This window comes from Colias eurytheme, chromosome 11 (assembly GCF_061535395.1).
Source record: "Colias eurytheme isolate Ceu_HAF_F1 chromosome 11, ilColEury1 Martin Lab GWU primary, whole genome shotgun sequence".
NCBI classification, from domain to species: domain Eukaryota; kingdom Metazoa; phylum Arthropoda; class Insecta; order Lepidoptera; family Pieridae; genus Colias; species Colias eurytheme.
The window spans coordinates 9,120,963-9,141,270 of record NC_142990.1 but is presented as its reverse complement, the minus strand read 5'-3'; the positions used below and the strand labels follow the sequence as shown (position 1 = coordinate 9,141,270).

Sequence of the window (20,308 nt, the reverse complement as noted above, 5' to 3'; positions counted from 1 at the left end):
ACTCTCTTCTAATTATTGTACAAACCAATAAGAATAGATAATAATAATTAATTGCCGTAAAGCTATTAAACGTATAGGGTTTTAATGATACGAATGCTTTGAATTATTGACATGTTTCTGAACACTTTTTTTAAATCACTTATTGGTAGTTTCATATAAATAAAAAGACTTCACCTTTCGAAAATTAATAGAAGTTTGATATATTTTTAATCATTCTAGTAAATGTCTATAGGAAACCGTCGTTTAATAAACGAGCGCTTAAATCTCTGATATTGGTGCAGCTTAATCTTCAGTTACATCAGAAGTAGTCCCGGCTATTACAAATACTTGGATATTGAGTGAAGGTTTGAATTATAATTTGGTATAGGTATTTACCAATTTTAAAAGTGTACCACTTTTAAAATTGGTTTTGAGTGTTAATGAATAAGTGAACTGATGAATAAAGATAATAATATGTTACTCAGTCAAAAATTACCTACTTTGACAGCCTTATGAATAATAATTCAATTACATGGTTTACTACCCAATGTAACGAAGACAATAACGAGGATGTATCTACATTGTAAAAACTCCACTTAAATATTTCTTAAATTAAGGGATTCAGGAACGATTTAAAATATGAAACAATTTAACACATTATTCTGAATGTCTTTGATTGTTACTTTACAAATTTGTTAACTATTTGTGCCCGCGACTTCGTTTGCGAGTCGATACGGCTTCCCGACCGCGTATTAATTCGAGTGAGATTCCCATTTATTTCCACCAACCGTTCCAGAAATTTTCTAGGCCAAAGAGAAAGAAAGATAGAGAAAAATAGTAAATGATGAAAATGTTAATAATTTGTGTTTAAGTATCTTGTAAATAACTAAACACTTCTAAAAACACTTATGAAAACAGTTATTACATAATATCACAGACAGACTATTTTTTAATTTGAATTACTACATAGAGTTAATACTAATTCAAATTAACAAAATTCCTCATTTATGGCATGAAAACTTGTATGAATTTGATAAATAGTTTAAAAATTGTCCATAAAATCGGCAAAATGCTAATGCATCCTAGTATAATAATTATACTGTGGTTCTAGAGGTGATATTAAAGTTAATGAAATCATTAAACATAAGAAATTACAATACGTATGTTACTTTGCAAGACTCTGAGAAAGAACTCTGTTAAAATCTGTATCACAATACAAATTCAAAACAATCTCGTTGAATCAGTTTTTCAATAAAGACGCAGGGGTATTTTCAAATTAAATAAGCGTATGAGCACTAAGCCGACGGCCGGGTTTCAAGCTTGAGATAAAAAGATAGGATTAAGTTATCGGACGCAGCCACTCTTCCCGCAAGAACTGGGAATTATTAATGAGAATCATTCTGACTTTCGTTTATAGCTTTTAAAACACACTTTAGTTAATATTCAATTTAAAACGAGTGTGCGCGTGAATAACTTTTGGTTAATGTCTTGAGGTATATTGTAGCTCTTATGTATTAGATTGCTGAAAGTAACAAAATCCCTGATTAACGGCATGTTAACTTGTACAAAGTTGATACCTTAATAGTGTATAAAGAATTGTTCATAAAATCGGCAATATTATATTTAGAAAGCGCTCTTCATTTGTGTAGAGCAACAAATATTCAAACGTAATTTTACATCTGCATTATTCTATAGGTATACATGGTGTTTTTTAAACGAAAGCAGCGAAAACCGTGTGCCGGCATAACCTTATTCTGATAAAACGACATGCACGTAAACAGTAGCGGATTGGCGCCGAAAGCCTGACAAATTGATTGGGTTAATCGCGTTCACGAGTGACTAACGAACACGCGGTGTCCAGCTCGATAATTAAACTACGGATCCCTGCATAGGGTAAATGTATTACACTACAGTGTAGTGACACCTTAATTCTAACCTCGAGAGGTTAAACTGTCTTTGGGTGCCTGTGCAGGATGGATATTAGATTCTCGTGGTACCTATACAGGGTGTTGCTCTTTGATATATTTAATTAATTTAATTTCGTGTTTTCTATTTCAAGTAAGTTCAGTAATTTTTTAATAAGATAAGATAAAATTGTCGTGTTGAACAGAACTTGTAACCTAACTCCGCCGAAACTGCTTGCTTGATCTGAGAAAAAGTTCTAAACTTTTTTATATTCGACATTATCATACTTACATGTAATATGATGTACCTACTTATTACTATTATCTTGATTTCACATAAACTCAATTAGACAGACAAAATATTTCAAGCTGATGCGATTAATATATGAATAGAGTTACCTATTTATTTTTCTTTGTACACAAAATTTTGTACAGACATAAGAGAATAGGACAATTTAAATCATACTGTATAAAAACATAAAATATTGTTAAGCGTCAAATTGGATACAAGATTGGTCCTCATTAGGCGGTTACAAGGCCTTAACAGGATAACGAAATAAAAGCTTGTAATAGGTATTGAAATTTTTTTGAATATCAGTTCCCATTGGCCTTGTGCTTGGCATTTTAAAAGAAAGTTAGCAAATTGACAAGTCAGAAACAAAATATAAAGGAGAAGATCGCTATTTAGACGACTAATTACATACAATTCCAATTACCTCTACAATTTAAACAGATAACAAAAGAATAGCGTATGCTCAGTAGGTAAACTATGTTAATATTTCTCATAGAAAAACATTTGCCGCGGCAGCTACCAATAAACAGCAAATATAACGAGTTTAAGAAACAGAAGACGCACAAATCTATAGCCTACAATGTTCAGTAACAGGAGTAGCTATAATTATTGCGGTAACGAAGGGGGCGGGGGTTACAACTCCGTGCAGACGTTGTAATCATGCGAAGGAATTGAACAATTATTAACACTGCTCTTCAACTAACTCAGTGTATTGGAAGCAGTATAATTTATAGCGATTTGCGATTATTTAAACTGGGTGTTTTGCAATTTGTTTATGGTTTTATTGATATTATGGAGGTAGAAGGATGGAAAGATATGTACGGACGGTATTGGGTGATACAAAGGATTGAAATATTGGTGGAAATTTCAGGGATGTGTTTTCATAATCTGAGAAAAAAAATTGCGATTGCACAAACATTGTGTACTGGTTCTGTAGCAAGGCATCATTGATGCAAATGTTAACTTTAGCTTTTCTTTTCAAATCAATGTTGAATGGATTATATTAATAATGGGCAGCCTGGAAGAGATCGCTGATAAGCGATAAGGTTGCCTTATATGCTGTGAATGTTTCCTTTTCTTTTAATATTATATGATTATAAAATTTGTAATGGTACATAAAACTGTTAAATAAATAATGGTGAATATCTTCCATATCAAAATTCGAAATCGAAAGAGTTTTGTAAAATTTCTAAAAGCCTGTATTTGAATCTTGTAAGTAGTAACCACTGTAAAACGCTTCTAAATAAAATGTAAACGGCGAATTCCAAAAAAGTTTCAAAGAAATAAGTCCCATAGGATTTGAGGGCCCGCTGTAAGTCACTATCAGATAGCCCTCGGCCCTTATTTTTGTAATAAATTACTAACCACAGTCTTATTCTTCCATTCCACCTGCCTTTCCTGTTATTCGGATCAGTGTGGTTATACTTACAGGTGCAATATCTAACGTTTAACCTGTTGTTTTGCATAAATACGTGTTTGTTATTTTAGTATCTTCTAAAACGTGTATGGATAAATAATTGTGGAGGGATGTCTATGATGTATTTCGAAAGACAGCAGGCATATTTGAAGAATTTGTGGAAAGGTTTAGGGGTATTTCACCAATGAACACAATTTAAATTTTATCCTTTTTTCTTAGTTTTATAATATTTACCCATTAAAAGTGACTGTGTTGATGATAGATCAACTGACTTGAATATAATTATTTAACGATCCGAAGTAAAAACAATTCGAAACTAACGAAATTACTGGATTCATTAAAAGTTTCCCGGCAAAGCCTACTCGGTCCCCTCTAACTATTCTTATAGAAATTTATTCTGATCCGTAAAAATAAAAATACTCTTTATTTTAAGAATAACGTTGAGGGACGAAGTCTCAGGCACTCATCTCAAGAGTTGTGAAAGAATGTGCGAAAAAATTTTGCGTACACTACACGATTTTCAACTTTAACACTTTGGATTAGAGGATATCTTTTTGTTTACAGATTCGTAAATCTAGCAACGTTAACAAGTAAAGGTTCGGTGGCGGATTTTTTTTTCGATTGTAGATCTTATTTCATGAGTGGTAGAGGCTAAATTGTTTTTAAAAGCATTGTATAATCAAACACTCGAATACTGGAGATGTCCTACAATAGACGTCAAAAATGTGAGAGTTTACTAACGAGGGGAATATGATTTGTTCTGCTCGTGACAACTCTCCTACACATCGATATCTTTATACCAAATGTATGCATCAGTATTTCTATATAATTTTTGCTGTAACTCTATCTGAAGTATATATTTTAATATATCAATGGGGTGAAAGCATAAAAGGTTACTCGCAAGACCGAAGCAAACAGCTTACTAGTCTTAATATGACCCCATCCACAAATGACCCCAGCTTATTGGTTCTTATCCTACATATAATATAATGTCGGATCTTTAAGCCTTTCTGAAGAACAAAATTCGACTTGCAATAATTTGCTACCACACCCTTTGAGATCAAAGTACGTATGTGTGTAAAGGTTGTAAGAAACTTTCGAACTTTCAAACACCTCCTAGGATTTTTATTTTTATTTGTGTGGTATCTGTAACGATCCTCATCAAACATACATATTATAGGTATTTGCAATTATCACCTAAAAATCTTTATTTTCATATTTGTAAAATTACATTTAGTAAAAGATTCAAACATGTTCATACCAAATTTTGTATTATAAAAGGATCAAAACAACCAACAAATTCCGTTCACGCAGTAAATTAAAAACGGCAAGATATCAAGCCCGAACAAGAGTTATCAATACTTGCAACAGGCAATTAGACTTCCTTACAAATCGGTTGAAGTGGGACACGCGCGATAACAATCGCACTTAGGAATACTAATGTACACAACGCCTCGTTATCTCACTCTTGGGACGTTCATGTTTTTAATATTCTCCAACTGTTTACTTCAATTGAGTTAAACTTCAATGCAGTTTGAAAATAGCGTTGCTTTTGTCATTCCAACCTACTTAGATTGTCAAGATTTAACATCTGCTTATGAATTCTGGATCAATTCTTAGTAACTTTCAACCCGCAAATTATCATTTGGTGTGGTCAACTCAGTCAGATTGAATGGTTTAATATCTGCCTACGCATTCTCGATCAATTTTTTACTCACTTTCAAAGCAGAAAGACGCAAGATCCTAATAAACAATAACTTGGCAATAACAGCCTGCGCTGAACATCTTCTCAATTAAAGGTAATATTATGTCAAGTACTTATTCCTTCGTGGAAGTACTTTAAATTTTAGTGGAAATGTAAGAGTAAGTTCGTTATGATAATACGTGCAAGTTTTTATATCCTTAAAAGATGCATTTGTACTTGTGGAATATCTTCAAAAGAGGAGCTGCAGGTAGCTTAGGTACTAAGCTTACTGCGTATAGTCACATTAGTCGAAATTTGTCCAGGCTTTTTGATGCAGTACTCCTACTCAAGCGTGCTAATTACAAACCACTGAACTAGTGGACCTCTATAACACAAAGTCGTACTATCTTACAGCCAATCAGGTGTACAAACTTGAGTAGAAACTCTGAAATTGTGTTTATCGAACACTTCAGTACGTTTGTAAGGCGTAAGTAGATTCTGAACAATACTTCAGTTTACTTTATACATTTTACAAGGTAGAGAGGATACATAATATATTATAAAGTTGGCAATTTTAAAATCGATTCGCTTTTCAACTTTCATAGACATTTTTCTTCTTTTTAATAACATCGAGGATAGAATTTGCTCTCCCCTAATTTCGCAAATATCGAAATCACTTCCACAGCTAACCCAAATGCTCATTGCCATATTTTGAAAAGACATAATATGCACAAAATAAATAATTACAAATGAAATATAGCATAGACGAAAAAAGCCAATTTAAAAGTATCCTGCTGCTATTAATATTCAAGATAAAGAGAGGCATTAAAACATAAATGATACCCTTACAAAAATTCCCCCAATCTTGCGACATATCGTCCCGTACATCGCGTCAAAACATTGTCTCCGAAAAACCTATCTCCCCTCGCAACTGTCAAATTGATAATATCAGAGCGAGACAGATGTATAGCTTAGCAAACGACCAACGTGCAAGAAAGAGACGGATGAACGCTATTCAGGGTTACCACCTGTCGTTTTTGCATAGATGTAATTCTAAAGATAATTTCGATTGCAATTAGAGGTTTCCCACGTTCATAGCAATAGCGAAACGTTTTTCATGTATTGATTATTGGAATCGTGTTCGAAATAACAAGCTAATATAGCTCTAGCTATTTATAATTAGTTTGTATTGGAAATATTTTTAACAGAAAAATGATGAGAAATCTTATGAACGTGTCCTAATTCATAATAAAAGTTGCAAATAAATAATTCCTAGTACATCCATCTTCATTAAATTGTTAAAAAAAATCTTAATAACTCACTCATTCATGAAAATCAGAAACCATTTGAATGAAAGCAACCAGCAATCTTTTGATCAATTTAATTAACCATCCCTCCGATGTTTTATTTCCGCGAAGTGGCAACCATAACGACATCCGTCATAATAGAGTACTAGAAAGATGATGAATGAAGACACAGTAAAGCACTTTGTGGTAAATAGAACCATTATTATATTCTTAAGGCGTTTAGTTCTTGAATATTAATTTTGACGTATTTGCATACTGTCTGCCTTTTTATAATTTAATTTGTCTGGATAAATTGAGAATTATTTAGCTTTTAATTTTCGGAACATCGTTCACGCACGATTCATTTGTTTTAATTAAGAACATAGTTGCATGAATAATATAAACAAAAAAGAATAGTAATATATTAAACTTGATAATTTTACGTGTAAGTATCAATTTTAACTACATTTTCATTTAGATTAAAAAGATTATTTTTATTTTCGTATATGTATATTCAATTTACCTCACATTTTTTATAGTTTTTTTTAATTTTAAATAATAAATCGTTGGAAAGTAATTAAGTCAATAACAGTAACATATGCTCTTGCTCTTATATAACTTGCTCTTGATTCCTTTCATTTGTCATCTCTACCTCCAAATTATTTTTCTCGAATAATGGCCATTGAGGTCTAAATTCTACGGGTTAAATACAAAATAATTTTCACACAAACCCGATCATAACGTTGTCCAAAATCATGTTTTATCAACCCAAAATTACTCCATGCGCCAACAGAAGCGCTACGAAAACATCGGCAGCGCTTCGTAAAACACAAATTTCCTCCAGAGTTCCAAAGCATTAGTCATAATAACGTTGCAGTACCTTAGCAATAGATTGAGGTTTAAAATACTGCGCAGTTCACTGCAGTCCACCAGTTATATAACATTGTACTAATTTGTTTTGGCGTGGACCGGAGCCAGCTAGCTCTATTATAATTTAGTGTCTATTTCCCGTGGCTGCATCCGTATTTGATTCTCATTTATTCAAGTAATCTACCTCGTTGTGATTTTACAGCTGATTTGTAAGACTTGCTACCTATTTTTGGTGGAATATTGTCACCAGAAGGTACTAGATACCTATATAGAAAGAACTAAAGTTTTCTTCCCTGGGTTTATATTTAATATTTACCGTACAAGAACCCTATACATATTTGGGAAAGCCTATGTCACTTTCCGGCCAATAAATTATCTCTATACAAGATATAACGTCGATGCGTCGTTCTTTTGATAAGTGAAAGAGCCAAATCTGCAAAAATATTTTTCTATTTCTTTTATTAATAAGGAATAGATAATTTGTATATTCATGGCAATTTTGTGTCGATTAAAGATGATATTTTAAAGATTAAAAATACGACTATTTAGAATTATATTTCTATACAATGTAATTCAAAGTGAAGTGACTATTTGTAATGACTTTTTATAAATATGTACATGCAGTCTAAACTTTGCTTTCTGGGTGTCTTTTTATTCCATTATCAACAAGTAGATAACTGACTCTATCCGGGGCTGCTAATTAGAGGGCAGTAGCTCAGAATTCATTTTAAATGATACCAGAAGGCAAACGATCACCCGTATTGCCTGGTGGTAAGCTTAGTGCCGCGCCGCCCATCGTGACCGAGGTTACGAGTGTCGCCTACTAGAAAAAGGAAAAGAAAAAGGACACACAACTTCAATTAAATACAAGAAGTTCTATCTATTTAAGACATCTAGTTACCCTCTGGATCATCCTAAGAAATCAAGTACCCAGAACTTGCCGCCTAACTATAATCCTATGATAAAATACAGGCTTCACGCTGTTTGTCTTTACAACTAAATCTCTCGAACAATATAAACAATCAAATTGAAAATTTCATAGAGCATTCTTGTTAGTACTTTTTATTTAACATTTTAAGTGTTTATTAATTTAAAAAGCAATAAAATCAGTATTTTATATAGTGTAACTAATTGATTGAATTATAAACGATTGTCTGGCAATACGTGGGAAATCATTTGACTATAATATGGACTATACCATATTTAGGTGAGACTTTTATTAAATTCCTTCCATTTTTTAGAGATAGCACTTTTTAAGTGCGGTAGACGGTTTTCTGACCACAACTAAATTATAAAATAGTATTCATGTTATAAGTAATTCGGGAGGTCGATATTCTTTCAGAAACACTATCTATAGATCCTCTCATTACATTTCAAGTAACCTGAACAGGTTACCATAATTTTGGGTTAACATCGGTTACAAAATTAATTAAGCGCTTGCTACAATTAAAGTTACGTTATAGAAGTTGGTTTTTAATTGTTTTTAAATAAATAGTTACGTAGTACAGGAGAGCGCTAACCTAATTTGCACGAGTTTACGTTGCCGGTTAAAATTTTAAACATATTCCTGGTCCAGGTTTTTAACTAAGCGTAGTTTCAGAAACGTGTTGTTAAAAGTACACGTCGATTAACGTGGGTTTTGAGGTATTTTAGAAAGTTTAATTGCTAACGGTTTTACGTTATTGTTCTGAACGAGATATAGTTGGGAGTTTTTTGCTCGTGTTGGATACAATTATTTTATGAAAGTCTAAATTAATTTGGATTCTTGAGTTCAATGGCACTCTGCTTGAATGAGTTGTTCAAATTCGTGCTATCACATTTGTACTTAGAATGAATTTAACATTTTTATTGAAACTTTTTATAGTTAGGTTTCTGTAAAATATAGAATCACTGAACTTATCACATAGGTACTCATATAATTTGCGAATTTGTGTAGGAAATATAGATACATACTTTAATATTATAGAGATCGCTATACCCTACACACACCTACATTGCATACACACATTTAAAAAACAAAATTAGAAAAGTTTTTAAAAGATAAATAAATCACCTTTATATCGATACAAGACTAAACAAGAAAAACACGACATTAAATCCTGCGATAAGGGCTTCAGAAACGCAGTTTTTACGATAAATAAACGATAGGTATCTTAAGTAACCATTACATCCCCTTGAAAATTCCACCCTCCAAGGTGTAACTGACAACAGTAATTGATATACAGCGTCATTAATCACAAACTTCTAAATTGATACATATTCTTGCTCGTTTTGTATAAAACTGCTAGCTTTTACGTATTTTCAAATTCGAGATAGACATATTATTAATATTGGCATTAATAATCGCAAAGAAGTACGTACAAAATCTTAATAAACCACATAAAGAACAAAATCTCTTTCTAATATCCAGATTATTTATGAAAACAAAAGTTCAAACAAATGCGTGACATGAATAGAAATACTTTTATCGTTTTTACCTCACGATAAATATTACAGACTTCAATAACGTTATTTAAAATTCATAATTCTAAGAAATCTAACGCCTCCATAGAGATTTAATCTACTAATAACGACCACAACAATAAAATATTGTAATTTGTATGTTAATATCTGGAAGAACTTTGAAATGTTGTCGTTTGTTGGTTTATTTTGGACTGAAATTGGTGGCAAGGGACGAGTCCCTGGAGATGAACAATTTTACCAACTTACATAATGCTTAAAGGTCTAATCTAATTTGTTAAATTTTATAATTAAATAACGGCCGAAGTTGAAGAGAATGATGTCATAATATGAGAATAACAGGTTTCTTAGTCTTTACCAAGTCTAAGTCTATGACTTTACTGACTGAAGGATGCATTCATGCCACAATGTGAATGGGAATGCCTTTCTGTAATTACACTGTAAATTCTTGAAACTTACCAATTATACTTTTTAAGAGTATATCTTATCCCCTTGCCAAATAGTGGTAGATATTGCCCATGCACAGTGCACACCATATTGTTATAGACGTAATATCTTTTGCAATAATAATTATTGAGGCACAATAAAACATTACCATGTTACACACAAAAATCAATATGACGCTCTATTCAGAGATAAACGTGAAAGCTTGTATGGGATTATTATTATTTATTATTTATTTTTTATTTTATTTATTATTTTAGCATCACAGTATGCATTATCAAAGATATAATATTCGTATGTAAATATTATAACAACGCTAATATAAAACGTATAATATAATAAAAGCACAAAACAGCTGAATATTATACGTAGGTAAATATATAGTTCCCGTTTTCTCGATTAACGATCCTGTTTCGTTTCCATGACATTAGGGCCCGCTTTGTCATAGCATTGTATATTGTTGTGCTGATACATATAAGTATACAATATACATACTCAATCCATAGAATAACTGACAATGAATACTTGTATGTATAATTTAGGTAGAGATACAGTTGGAAAAGAAAATTCATATTCATTAGCGATAACTAACATTTAAAGAGTAATTAAACTCAAAGAAGAGTTTCAATAAACCTAGTAAAGTACATAAATGTGTCGTAGTATAATAACAGCTTGTTGAAATGATTTTTTTTCATATAGGTATTGTGTACTAATTTATTTGAACCAGCATATAATATACACACACCTAGTTTGATTTGCACGTACAACATTTTCACATTAAACATTTAATTAGAAAAAAATCGATGCCAATTAAACCGCGTTACGTACGTTCAAAGTAAAAAGCCACAAGTTTCAAATCGGGATAACTAAGTTTTCCCCAATGCAATTAACGTCTTCAATCGCGGGAAGTAATTTTTTCTTCTTTGAATTTTAATTGAACGGAGTCAGCAACCTAGTTACGATTTATCAGGGGCTGGCCAGCGGACCGGAGCAGGAGCTATGTAGAACAAAATCTATTTCCAGCGATTCCATTGAGGCTCTTTGCGCACAAAAGCCTTAAGTCTAACACGTAATATAAGAAAGGATGCAGTGGACACTTGAAAAGTTATGTAGGATTTTTTAATATTAGGTATAGCTTATTGCTGCTCCGGATGGGCGAAGAATGGAACTTTTCTTTGGGCTTTTGTCGTCTTTTATATAACATTAATAACACAAAGTTGTTTTAGTCGTACCGAGTTTCTAAAGAGATATTTTTGTCACAACCATGTGTTGAACTTAAACGTAGAACTAAATCTCTTCTAACTAGAAGAGATTTAGTTCTACGTTTACATTAACATCAATGCTTAACATTACTTAGTTTATCACGAGTAATTTTACATCTCTTTTAATGCATCATTTCAATTAACATAGAAATGTGATAAGGAACTGTTAATGTTCCTGTTTGTCGCTGATCTCTTTTTCAATGGAGACTAGTTTCAATTTATTATGCCTTTATTGACTGTAACGAGATTAACTAGAACAACTTTTTGTTAAAGTGTAACATCAAGTGTTGGTGATCGTCAACTTTTTACTATGAAACTAGAAGAACTGTCTTTTCATTGAAATATTGAAAAGTACCACTTGATTATATTTTAGTTACTTTGTTTATAAAATGCTTCATTTTTGTCGTTTGTCGTTGGTTGAATACAGCAGAAAAACTGATCTGCATTTCGAATACCATCGTATGGAAATATTTTATTACAATTGTTTTCACTAGCTTATTTTTACTGCCTACCATCGAAAAACGTATATGTTGGATTTTATTCGTTTTCCATAATTTTATGAATAAACAGACTGAATTCTCAAGAAGATAGACATTCTAACTTGGTAGAGTATTCAGTTCTGTTGCTTACAATAAACTGATCAATAGTTTAACTTCAGTCTAGAGAAGAGAAATGTCATGCAGGCTTTTACCTACGAATCTCTATATACAACTAGGTAGTTAGTATTCATCTTTTGACGCACACGTACAGAGCTTTGCAGAGTAAATAGAGCCACTTCTAGCTGTAGATGTCTGTGAAGTTTCGGAAGTAATACCTGAGTTTTATATTGTATACGGAGATTGTAAAGTTATGTTTAATTGTGAATACATTTACGTGAGTCATGTAGAATTTTAGATATTAAATACCTATTATAAAGATTTATTAAACTATGAAAAGTAATTGAAATTTTTATTGGATTATCGCTTTTCGCCGATAAGCTTAATTTTAAGCTAGGGTTGTTGATATAGCTACTTTAATTACACAGCGTTTTACGTACATTTTAAATTTCAACCAATTTATGTGTACTTCGTGATTGATTACAAATAATGTACGCGTCATGGTTCATTGCATTGACCGTTTCAAAGGTCATAATTCTCTATAGATTGTTTACAAATGAAGCGTCCATTTCGGGGCAGGTGGTGGCTCGTTACAGCTCTATCATCGTTTGATAAAGGTGAAATACAACATTAATTGCTGTCAGGGGCGACGGCCGAAACAAAAGACCCTTGTTTTTTGGAACTATTGTCTGGCTTCCCTCCGTCACGGTCGTTGCTAGCGAAAAATGCTACAATCTTATGACTGAATTTTGTATGAAATTATGAAACATTTTTCGTGTAACGTAGGTACTTGCTGTGGATAAAATGTAGGAGTGATGTAGCAACAAACTTCACAAAATATGAGGAATTGCGACGTTCGGATGCTGATGTTGATGTGATCATTTAAATCACCATTGATACCTACTTATGAGCATAATTATCTCTATTAACTTAATTATATTACAAAAATAATGTTGCCTATAAGTATTTAACTTTTGAATAGACTCATATTATTAATCGCCGTGATATTATTACGACACGTTCTTATCAATAATTTAAAGGTTTCCCAATAAAAGAATACAGCCAAACTACTAATTCATTACCTCTATTTTCATTATATTATTTCCGAAAACGATATCCTAATCAACTCACCGTCCTGCTTAACAGTGTTCCCGAGCGGGCCGCAGCTGGCCAGCCACACCAGGAAGATCCACAGCATGACCCCAGCCCCGTCGCGCCGCAACTCGGGCTGGTTGTGAAAGTGCCGAGTGGTCGGCCTCTGCCGCGCCATCCTAACATCGGGTATCACTTGTGGAGAATTGACATCGTAGTTTCTATAGCCATTGTGTTAGTCCATGGTATGCCTGGAAAGAATGGTTTTGTTATTCGTTGAGTTTTGTAATCTGTTTTAATTTGGAACATATTGACTATGATTGAAATTCTCATTATGATTTTAATAAAAAACCTATCTACATTATAATTTTTCACATATTATAGTGGATGTCCCTTTGAACTAAATGAATACAGTTCTTAATTAATTTTAAGTCAGTAATTATACAAAGTGCTTCATCACAGTTCGTACAAAAGAATAAAAGCTATTATAATATGCGGGCTTATTAAGCTGGCCAGTGTAAAATAAATTTTTAATTATAGATTGTAGGATGATAACACTCGGACATGTTAAACTAATATATTATGTACCTATTTATTAATCAACTTGACCATTTCCTTCTAATTTGTTAAAGCTTACTATAGAGTTATTATTATACTTAAATAACTTTACTTATATAGATTATAGTGGATTTTATTAATAAAAATAACTAATTCTCAGCACGCTGCGTGAACGCCGCAGGTCAGGGGTCAGGAGTTCGTCACTAAATCAAAATTCGATAAACTAGATTGTACCAAAGTTATAATTTATTGCAAATTACAATTAGTTGAGGGTTTACTTATTGGACTATTTCCGAAAGCAGAATAAAACTGCATATTAGGTAGGTACTATTGATATTGAAAATATATAAATGTAATGTAGGTTCCTAATATGCATTTTATGATATTATGATGCTTATTAAAAAAGGCTTGAATAAAAAGCTATTGAGCGTAAGAACCTCTTAAAATATATATGTATGTACTAAAATAAAATTAACTTGACTACAAATACATTTAAATATAATTTTTAGAGCATTGGCTCTACAAGTAGATATACACATAAGGAGCTACAATAGCCACTATTATCTTTGTTCAACATTTTCCTCATCAACTCACAAATGAACATGAAATAATCTTAACCGACATTAAACCAAATTGAGAGGCGTCAGTATAAATTTATGGACTTAAAAGGTAACAAATCGATACAACTGCTTGGGGCTGTGTCTGAGAATTTTCTTGGACGATATCTCTTAGGAAACTATAGTTATTAGGGTCAAGTCAGTCCAACTCTTGAAGAAATTAATAAAGCTAACATTTCAACGAACTTCTGAACATAAACTACGTTTAAGTTTATTTTTTCTAAAATCTTGTAAATGCGTTGTTAGGAAATTACAACCTTAGAAGTTATATAAATGTGGGTACTCCAAAAGTATGTCTTATATTATATATAACCTTCTCGTGTCGCGGTGTTTGAAGTTTAAATCCTCCGAAAGGGCTTGACCGATTCTCATGAAATATTGTGTGCGCGTTGGCCTGAAGATAAGTGATAAAATTAAGACAGAACAACGTTTGCCGGGACAGCTAGTTTTAACATAATAAAGGAAACTTCAAAATATTAAATGCATACAGCTCGTACACAGCGCTGTCACAATAAATAAACGAAATACCTAGCTATTGTGTTTTCTTCATCGTCTCTGCAGTAAATGATTTTAATGAATCAAAACAGTATCAGATCAGCCGATAAGACAGCACTGAAACCTAATGAAAAGCTCCTCACTTAAGCTCAGTTTCAGTCAATGGTATTAAAACAATTTCTATTTAATATTTTACAGACCTTTTAGTGTATATTCCCTTTTAAGCTGATTTTCCAGAACCGTCTTTGCCCTTTTAAGTATCTGTTAATAGATCAAATGAAGTTTCGACAAATTTAAGTACCTATTCATTAATTATTAACTTTTGAGTTTTATTATAGTTTATGTGCGTGTGAAAGCTGATTTGTAAATATTGTAAGTGTAAAATTATGCAATCATTTTTTATCAGAAATATGGTTTATAATAAGTATGTATGTAGGTATGTAGTTATTACCTCTTCAGTAATCAATTTGTAAAGAAAACTGTTTAGAATTCATATTATAAAACAAGTTTTCATATCAAACAATAGCAGCAAGTCTCTATCTATAGATAATTATTATAAGTAAAGTATAAAAGCTTAGTTAGAATGGAAAAGAGCAATACTCATTTGTCTGTGAGCTTTACAGGTAAACACTTTAATGGAACTATCAAATGTTGTTCAAAGGCTCTATCAAAGGCCGTTACAAACTAATGTTATGAAGCACTCGATCATACGCCATTTGGGACAATGACGAACCGAACACCATAATTCATGGCTCTACCGAGCTCTGTCTTAAAACTACATCAAACACAAACTTTACGCGCCAAATTAAACCCTAATCGGAGGTAATAACGCTCAAGATTTCAGGCGAAATTTTCATTGTTTTGCCCTCAGTCACGCGATCTGCTTATTGGTAGAATAAAAATAACATTATTAGGCGGGGAAGTTCGAATTATGATCACGATTTCAGGACCGTGTTCGATCGTACCTCTGTTGTAATAAATTTCCACTCTACGACCTTTTAAGGACATTTCAGGTAGTATAATAAAATGATAAAATTAGCGTCCAGTATAATAAATTGTCTTTATACACCGAAGGCCGTTAATTTTATTTACCATTTCAAAGGTTTTTTTACATCGCAAATTGTTTATGTGCCGCTGTATAAAATTACCTCGGATTATATATTTAGGGTTATTAGGCTTTATACTTATATGAATATTTTAAAGGCATAATGGTGTTTCGGAGTTAATTTTTATAGCGAGATTAATGCTATGTGAGCAAATTGGTGCAATTCAAATAAAGTTTTATAAAGAGGTTTTGTGTTTCTTATATTTTTATGTTTTCTGATGATTATGAATTCAAGAAATTACCTTTCATTTTAGCTGGTAATACTTTTACTATGACCAAATTGCAATAAGACCACCCGCTCTTACCGTACATACAAATGAAGTGTTATAAAAACATTATAACTCATAATCCATACCTTCGCTTATTTATAATTTAATGGACTTAAAGAACGGTCAGTAGATTTCAAAGGACCTCTATTAAACCAGGTATAAACCTGTTCAAGGGATTATTACAGTTGTATAAGAATTTTGTTTGTATAACCATCCGTATATTTGTAATATGTACAATGAAAAATGTTATACTTAATGTATAGATAATAATATCACTTTCAAATAACCGCTCTTAGAAATATGGATTTGAAGCCGTATTGGAGAAACGTTAATTAAATTAATTCTTAATTAAATTGTTGTCAAGAACCCTACATAATAGATCTGCTTAATGTTCTCTACTTTCTTTTTAATTAATTTATAATTAATCGCAACTTGGATTCCTAATTGGAAGATGTCTTGATTATAATAGCGAAACAAATATCACACAAGATACCTACGGCATCTTAAGCATTTAAAAATAAAGAAAATAGTTCTGAGAATAAACATACCAGCTTTATTTAGACCTATTTAGTGGCTATATGAACAGAATAGTAAATACTTCACGCATTATACGTTCTGTTTTACATTTTATTTCTTTGATTGTGAGGTATTCCATCTCAAGATGTTTGTCTGAATGCAAGTCAAGTTATGTTCAACTGCCAGGTGTTGTGGTCTTTTTTAATCACGTCTTATTGAGATACATTGAATGCCACAAAAACATTTATAATGCGTTGCGTGCCCGTAGCCAGCTGCTTGTGTGTTCAGAAAAAGGTATCTTTAATCTTACAAATGTAATTACTTTATTTCAAGTTTGCTTTATACTTTACTATCTTTAAAAACGCGCGGTTTCGCCCACTTTGTCGAAAACCCAATAAATTATATACTAAAACCTTCGTCAAGAAACACTCTATCTATTAAAAAAAAACCCCATCAAAATGTTATGTAGCGTAATTTTAAAGATCTTAGCATACAAACACACAGAAGGTGGAAAGCGACTGTGTTATATATTTAGTGATTCAATTAAATAACAATAAAAGCTACAGCTTGTATCGAATATTTGTATCACTAAACAAACTGCAAACAAAATTATAATAATGACATGGATCGCATAAATTGATACGTGATAAATAATTTACAAATTTCGTGAAATAGCTTTAGGCAGTCATGTAATAGTAAGTTGGGTTCGCTCGAAAACAGATGTTACCCTCTAGGTATTTTGTACTGACATTGCATTATGTGAATATGTAGCGACATAATTATGTCGCTACATTTTATGATTTTAGAAAATAGTAGATATGTATATACATATAGTTTTAGTACTATAAAAATAGAAACACTACAAAAATATAGTTACCTATATTTTTCGTTACGACGATACGATTATCGGTATATTTTTTTACAAAGAATTTATAAGATACTAAATACTTATTTTATAAGATGAAAATGTAATAATAATGTACTATATAGGGTCAACCGGGGCAAATGCAACTATGGGGCTATGGCAACTAGTTATCATAACTAATTTATTAGAGTTGTTGTAATATATCGCCACCTATGATTCAATAACTCAACGACTAATAAATCTTACAAGTAATAGATGGTGCCACTACGATGAAAACTATTTGATTGATAGGCCATTTTGTCAAACCGCTATTTTGAAGTTGGTGTGCGTAAAAACAGGTGTCGAGTTTTACAGACAAAAAAATTGTTTAGGAGTGATTTTTTGCAGGTGTTTTTGATTGGACACGATTATCACAAGCCGTTAAGCATATTTCATTTATATTTTTAATGCGTTAGTTGACTCTATTTTGTGTTATTGATGCAGTTACAATTGCCTCATGAAAATTTCACTGTGGGGTTATTGCAACTGTGAGGTTAGTTACAATAGCCCCTTATATTTTTGTATGAAACTAAAAACACTAGTGATGTGACAGTGTCGATATTTTTATTATGTATCCTTCTTGGTAGTCAAAATATACTTTCTTTATGATTAATTAAAGAAGAACCATCGATTATTTCTTCGATATTATACCAAGAGACGGGTTCATAAGTAAAATTAAAATTAGATAAAGCGTGGTTAAAGACTATAAGTAACTAAAAACGATAGGTAGGATAGTTCTGTGATTGTTCAAGTAATTTTTAGTTAACGGTTGATTAACTAATAAACGTATTTTGTTTGGTTTACGTTTTTAACAATATTTAACACAAAGAATATTATTTGTTCTGACCAAAAACTAAAATTGACTTAGTAGGTAGTACACTGTAATTTTTTTTTGTTGCGATTTAAAGTGGTAAATCAAAGTAGGTACATGAGATTTTCCTCTAAATAATGCGGCGCCATCTACGATCGCAACGTTATTGTATAGATAACGTTATTGTATATATATATATAGAATAATAAAAATATATCGATGAATAAGTTTTTTGCATTCCCCACACTAATTCTCTAACAAATAGTTGCATTTGCCCCACATTTAGAAAAATAAGATTTTTCCTGAAAACTCGTCCTTGCTACACGGTAATCCAGTTCAAAATCCTATGAATAACATGAAATCTCATAAATATATTCTATATTCGTAGTTTTATATGAAATAGAAGAAGAGCTATGGCAGTTAGTTGCATTTACCCCCAACTAGGGGTTAATGTAACTTTTTCTACCAATTTTAGGAAATATTCTCACTACCAGTTATTTATAAGACTACTGTATTGCTTGATTGGTTTAAAATAATCTTGAATAAATACAAAAAACAATAAATGGGTCAAATAAATGACCAAATATAAAAGGAGATAACTGCAACCGATCAAACTTGAAACTTGTTATTTTTTAGTTGCATTTGCCCCGGTTGACCCTATATATATATATATATATATATATTTAGAAATAGTAAAATATAGAACAGCTTTTATCTAATGGCAGGGATTGTTAGATTCTCTGTAAACTACATTTTTTCTTTAAACAAGAATCAGGATAAGTGCGATAAAGACTTGAGTTCTCGATAATTATCTTTTACGTTTTATTTATTCTACATCTTCATTTGTATCTATCACCAGCAGGTATTATAATTTCCTAGTGTAATATTTAATAGCATAATTTAAAAAAGACATTTAAACTTTTATTTGTCTCTATATACGATATCGAAACATTCCTTTCTTCCACAATTGACATGCATAAATTCATTAATAAAAAGTAAACACCGAAAAAAGCATACCAAGTAGCAACATAAAAAGAGCTACATTGTTGTATGTACAAAGTAGAGTACAAAGTTGCAACGCTTTTATTCTTACAATGAATTATACGATTGTTATAACGTCTCATAGAAACGTGGAGTCGATCATTTCAGGCAACTAGGCTTCCTCTAGATGGGCTTTAACTCTGAAAATATAGGTCAAACTTGCAGGAATGTAAAAGGAGAAGTAAAACGTACTGTGTGGTGATGTAAACCCTGTATTAATATTTATAGACTACTTGGATGCCTTTTGGTGGCTTTGCATGACTGTATACACTTTGATGATTGGGCGTCCTTGTTGTAGCCCTAGCCGCCTTTGAATGAGCAAAAATGTAGCAATTTTTGAGAATTTTCAGCTATATGCCAATGAACATAACTTTAGCTATTGCTAATAATAATATTACGAAGATACAATTATTCTTTACGTATCAATAATCATTCATCCAACACAATGCCTATATTTGATTCTGTTATTTAGTTTTTACCAATAACTACTATCCGTATCCAAGTCTAACCCATAAATTATTCATTAATATTAATCCATATTATATAGTTAATTTTACCATAGATAGAAATGGTAGTTCACCACGACAGTAACATATTATAGTGTATTATAAATAATATGAAGCGATTAATAATTATTTCTTTAGGATACAAAGTGAAATTAGCTTAAACAATTACGAGGAATAATAATATGCCTCACCTTTTGAAA

General features: G+C 31.7%; 1 protein-coding gene across 2 annotated transcripts in view; it reads right to left on the bottom strand.

Annotated features, from left to right (window-relative positions):
• Nucleotides 1–20,308, bottom strand: part of LOC149904783 (uncharacterized) — an 87,431-nt gene that overhangs the window by 61,260 nt on the left and 5,863 nt on the right. For both annotated transcript variants that reach the window (XM_090107253.1, XM_090107252.1), the window contains exon 2: nucleotides 13,326–13,537. In XM_090107253.1, the coding sequence (XP_089963379.1) occupies nucleotides 13,326–13,464 (139 nt within the window). In that variant the 5' untranslated portion in view covers nucleotides 13,465–13,537. The remainder of the gene's footprint in view (nucleotides 1–13,325; nucleotides 13,538–20,308) is intronic.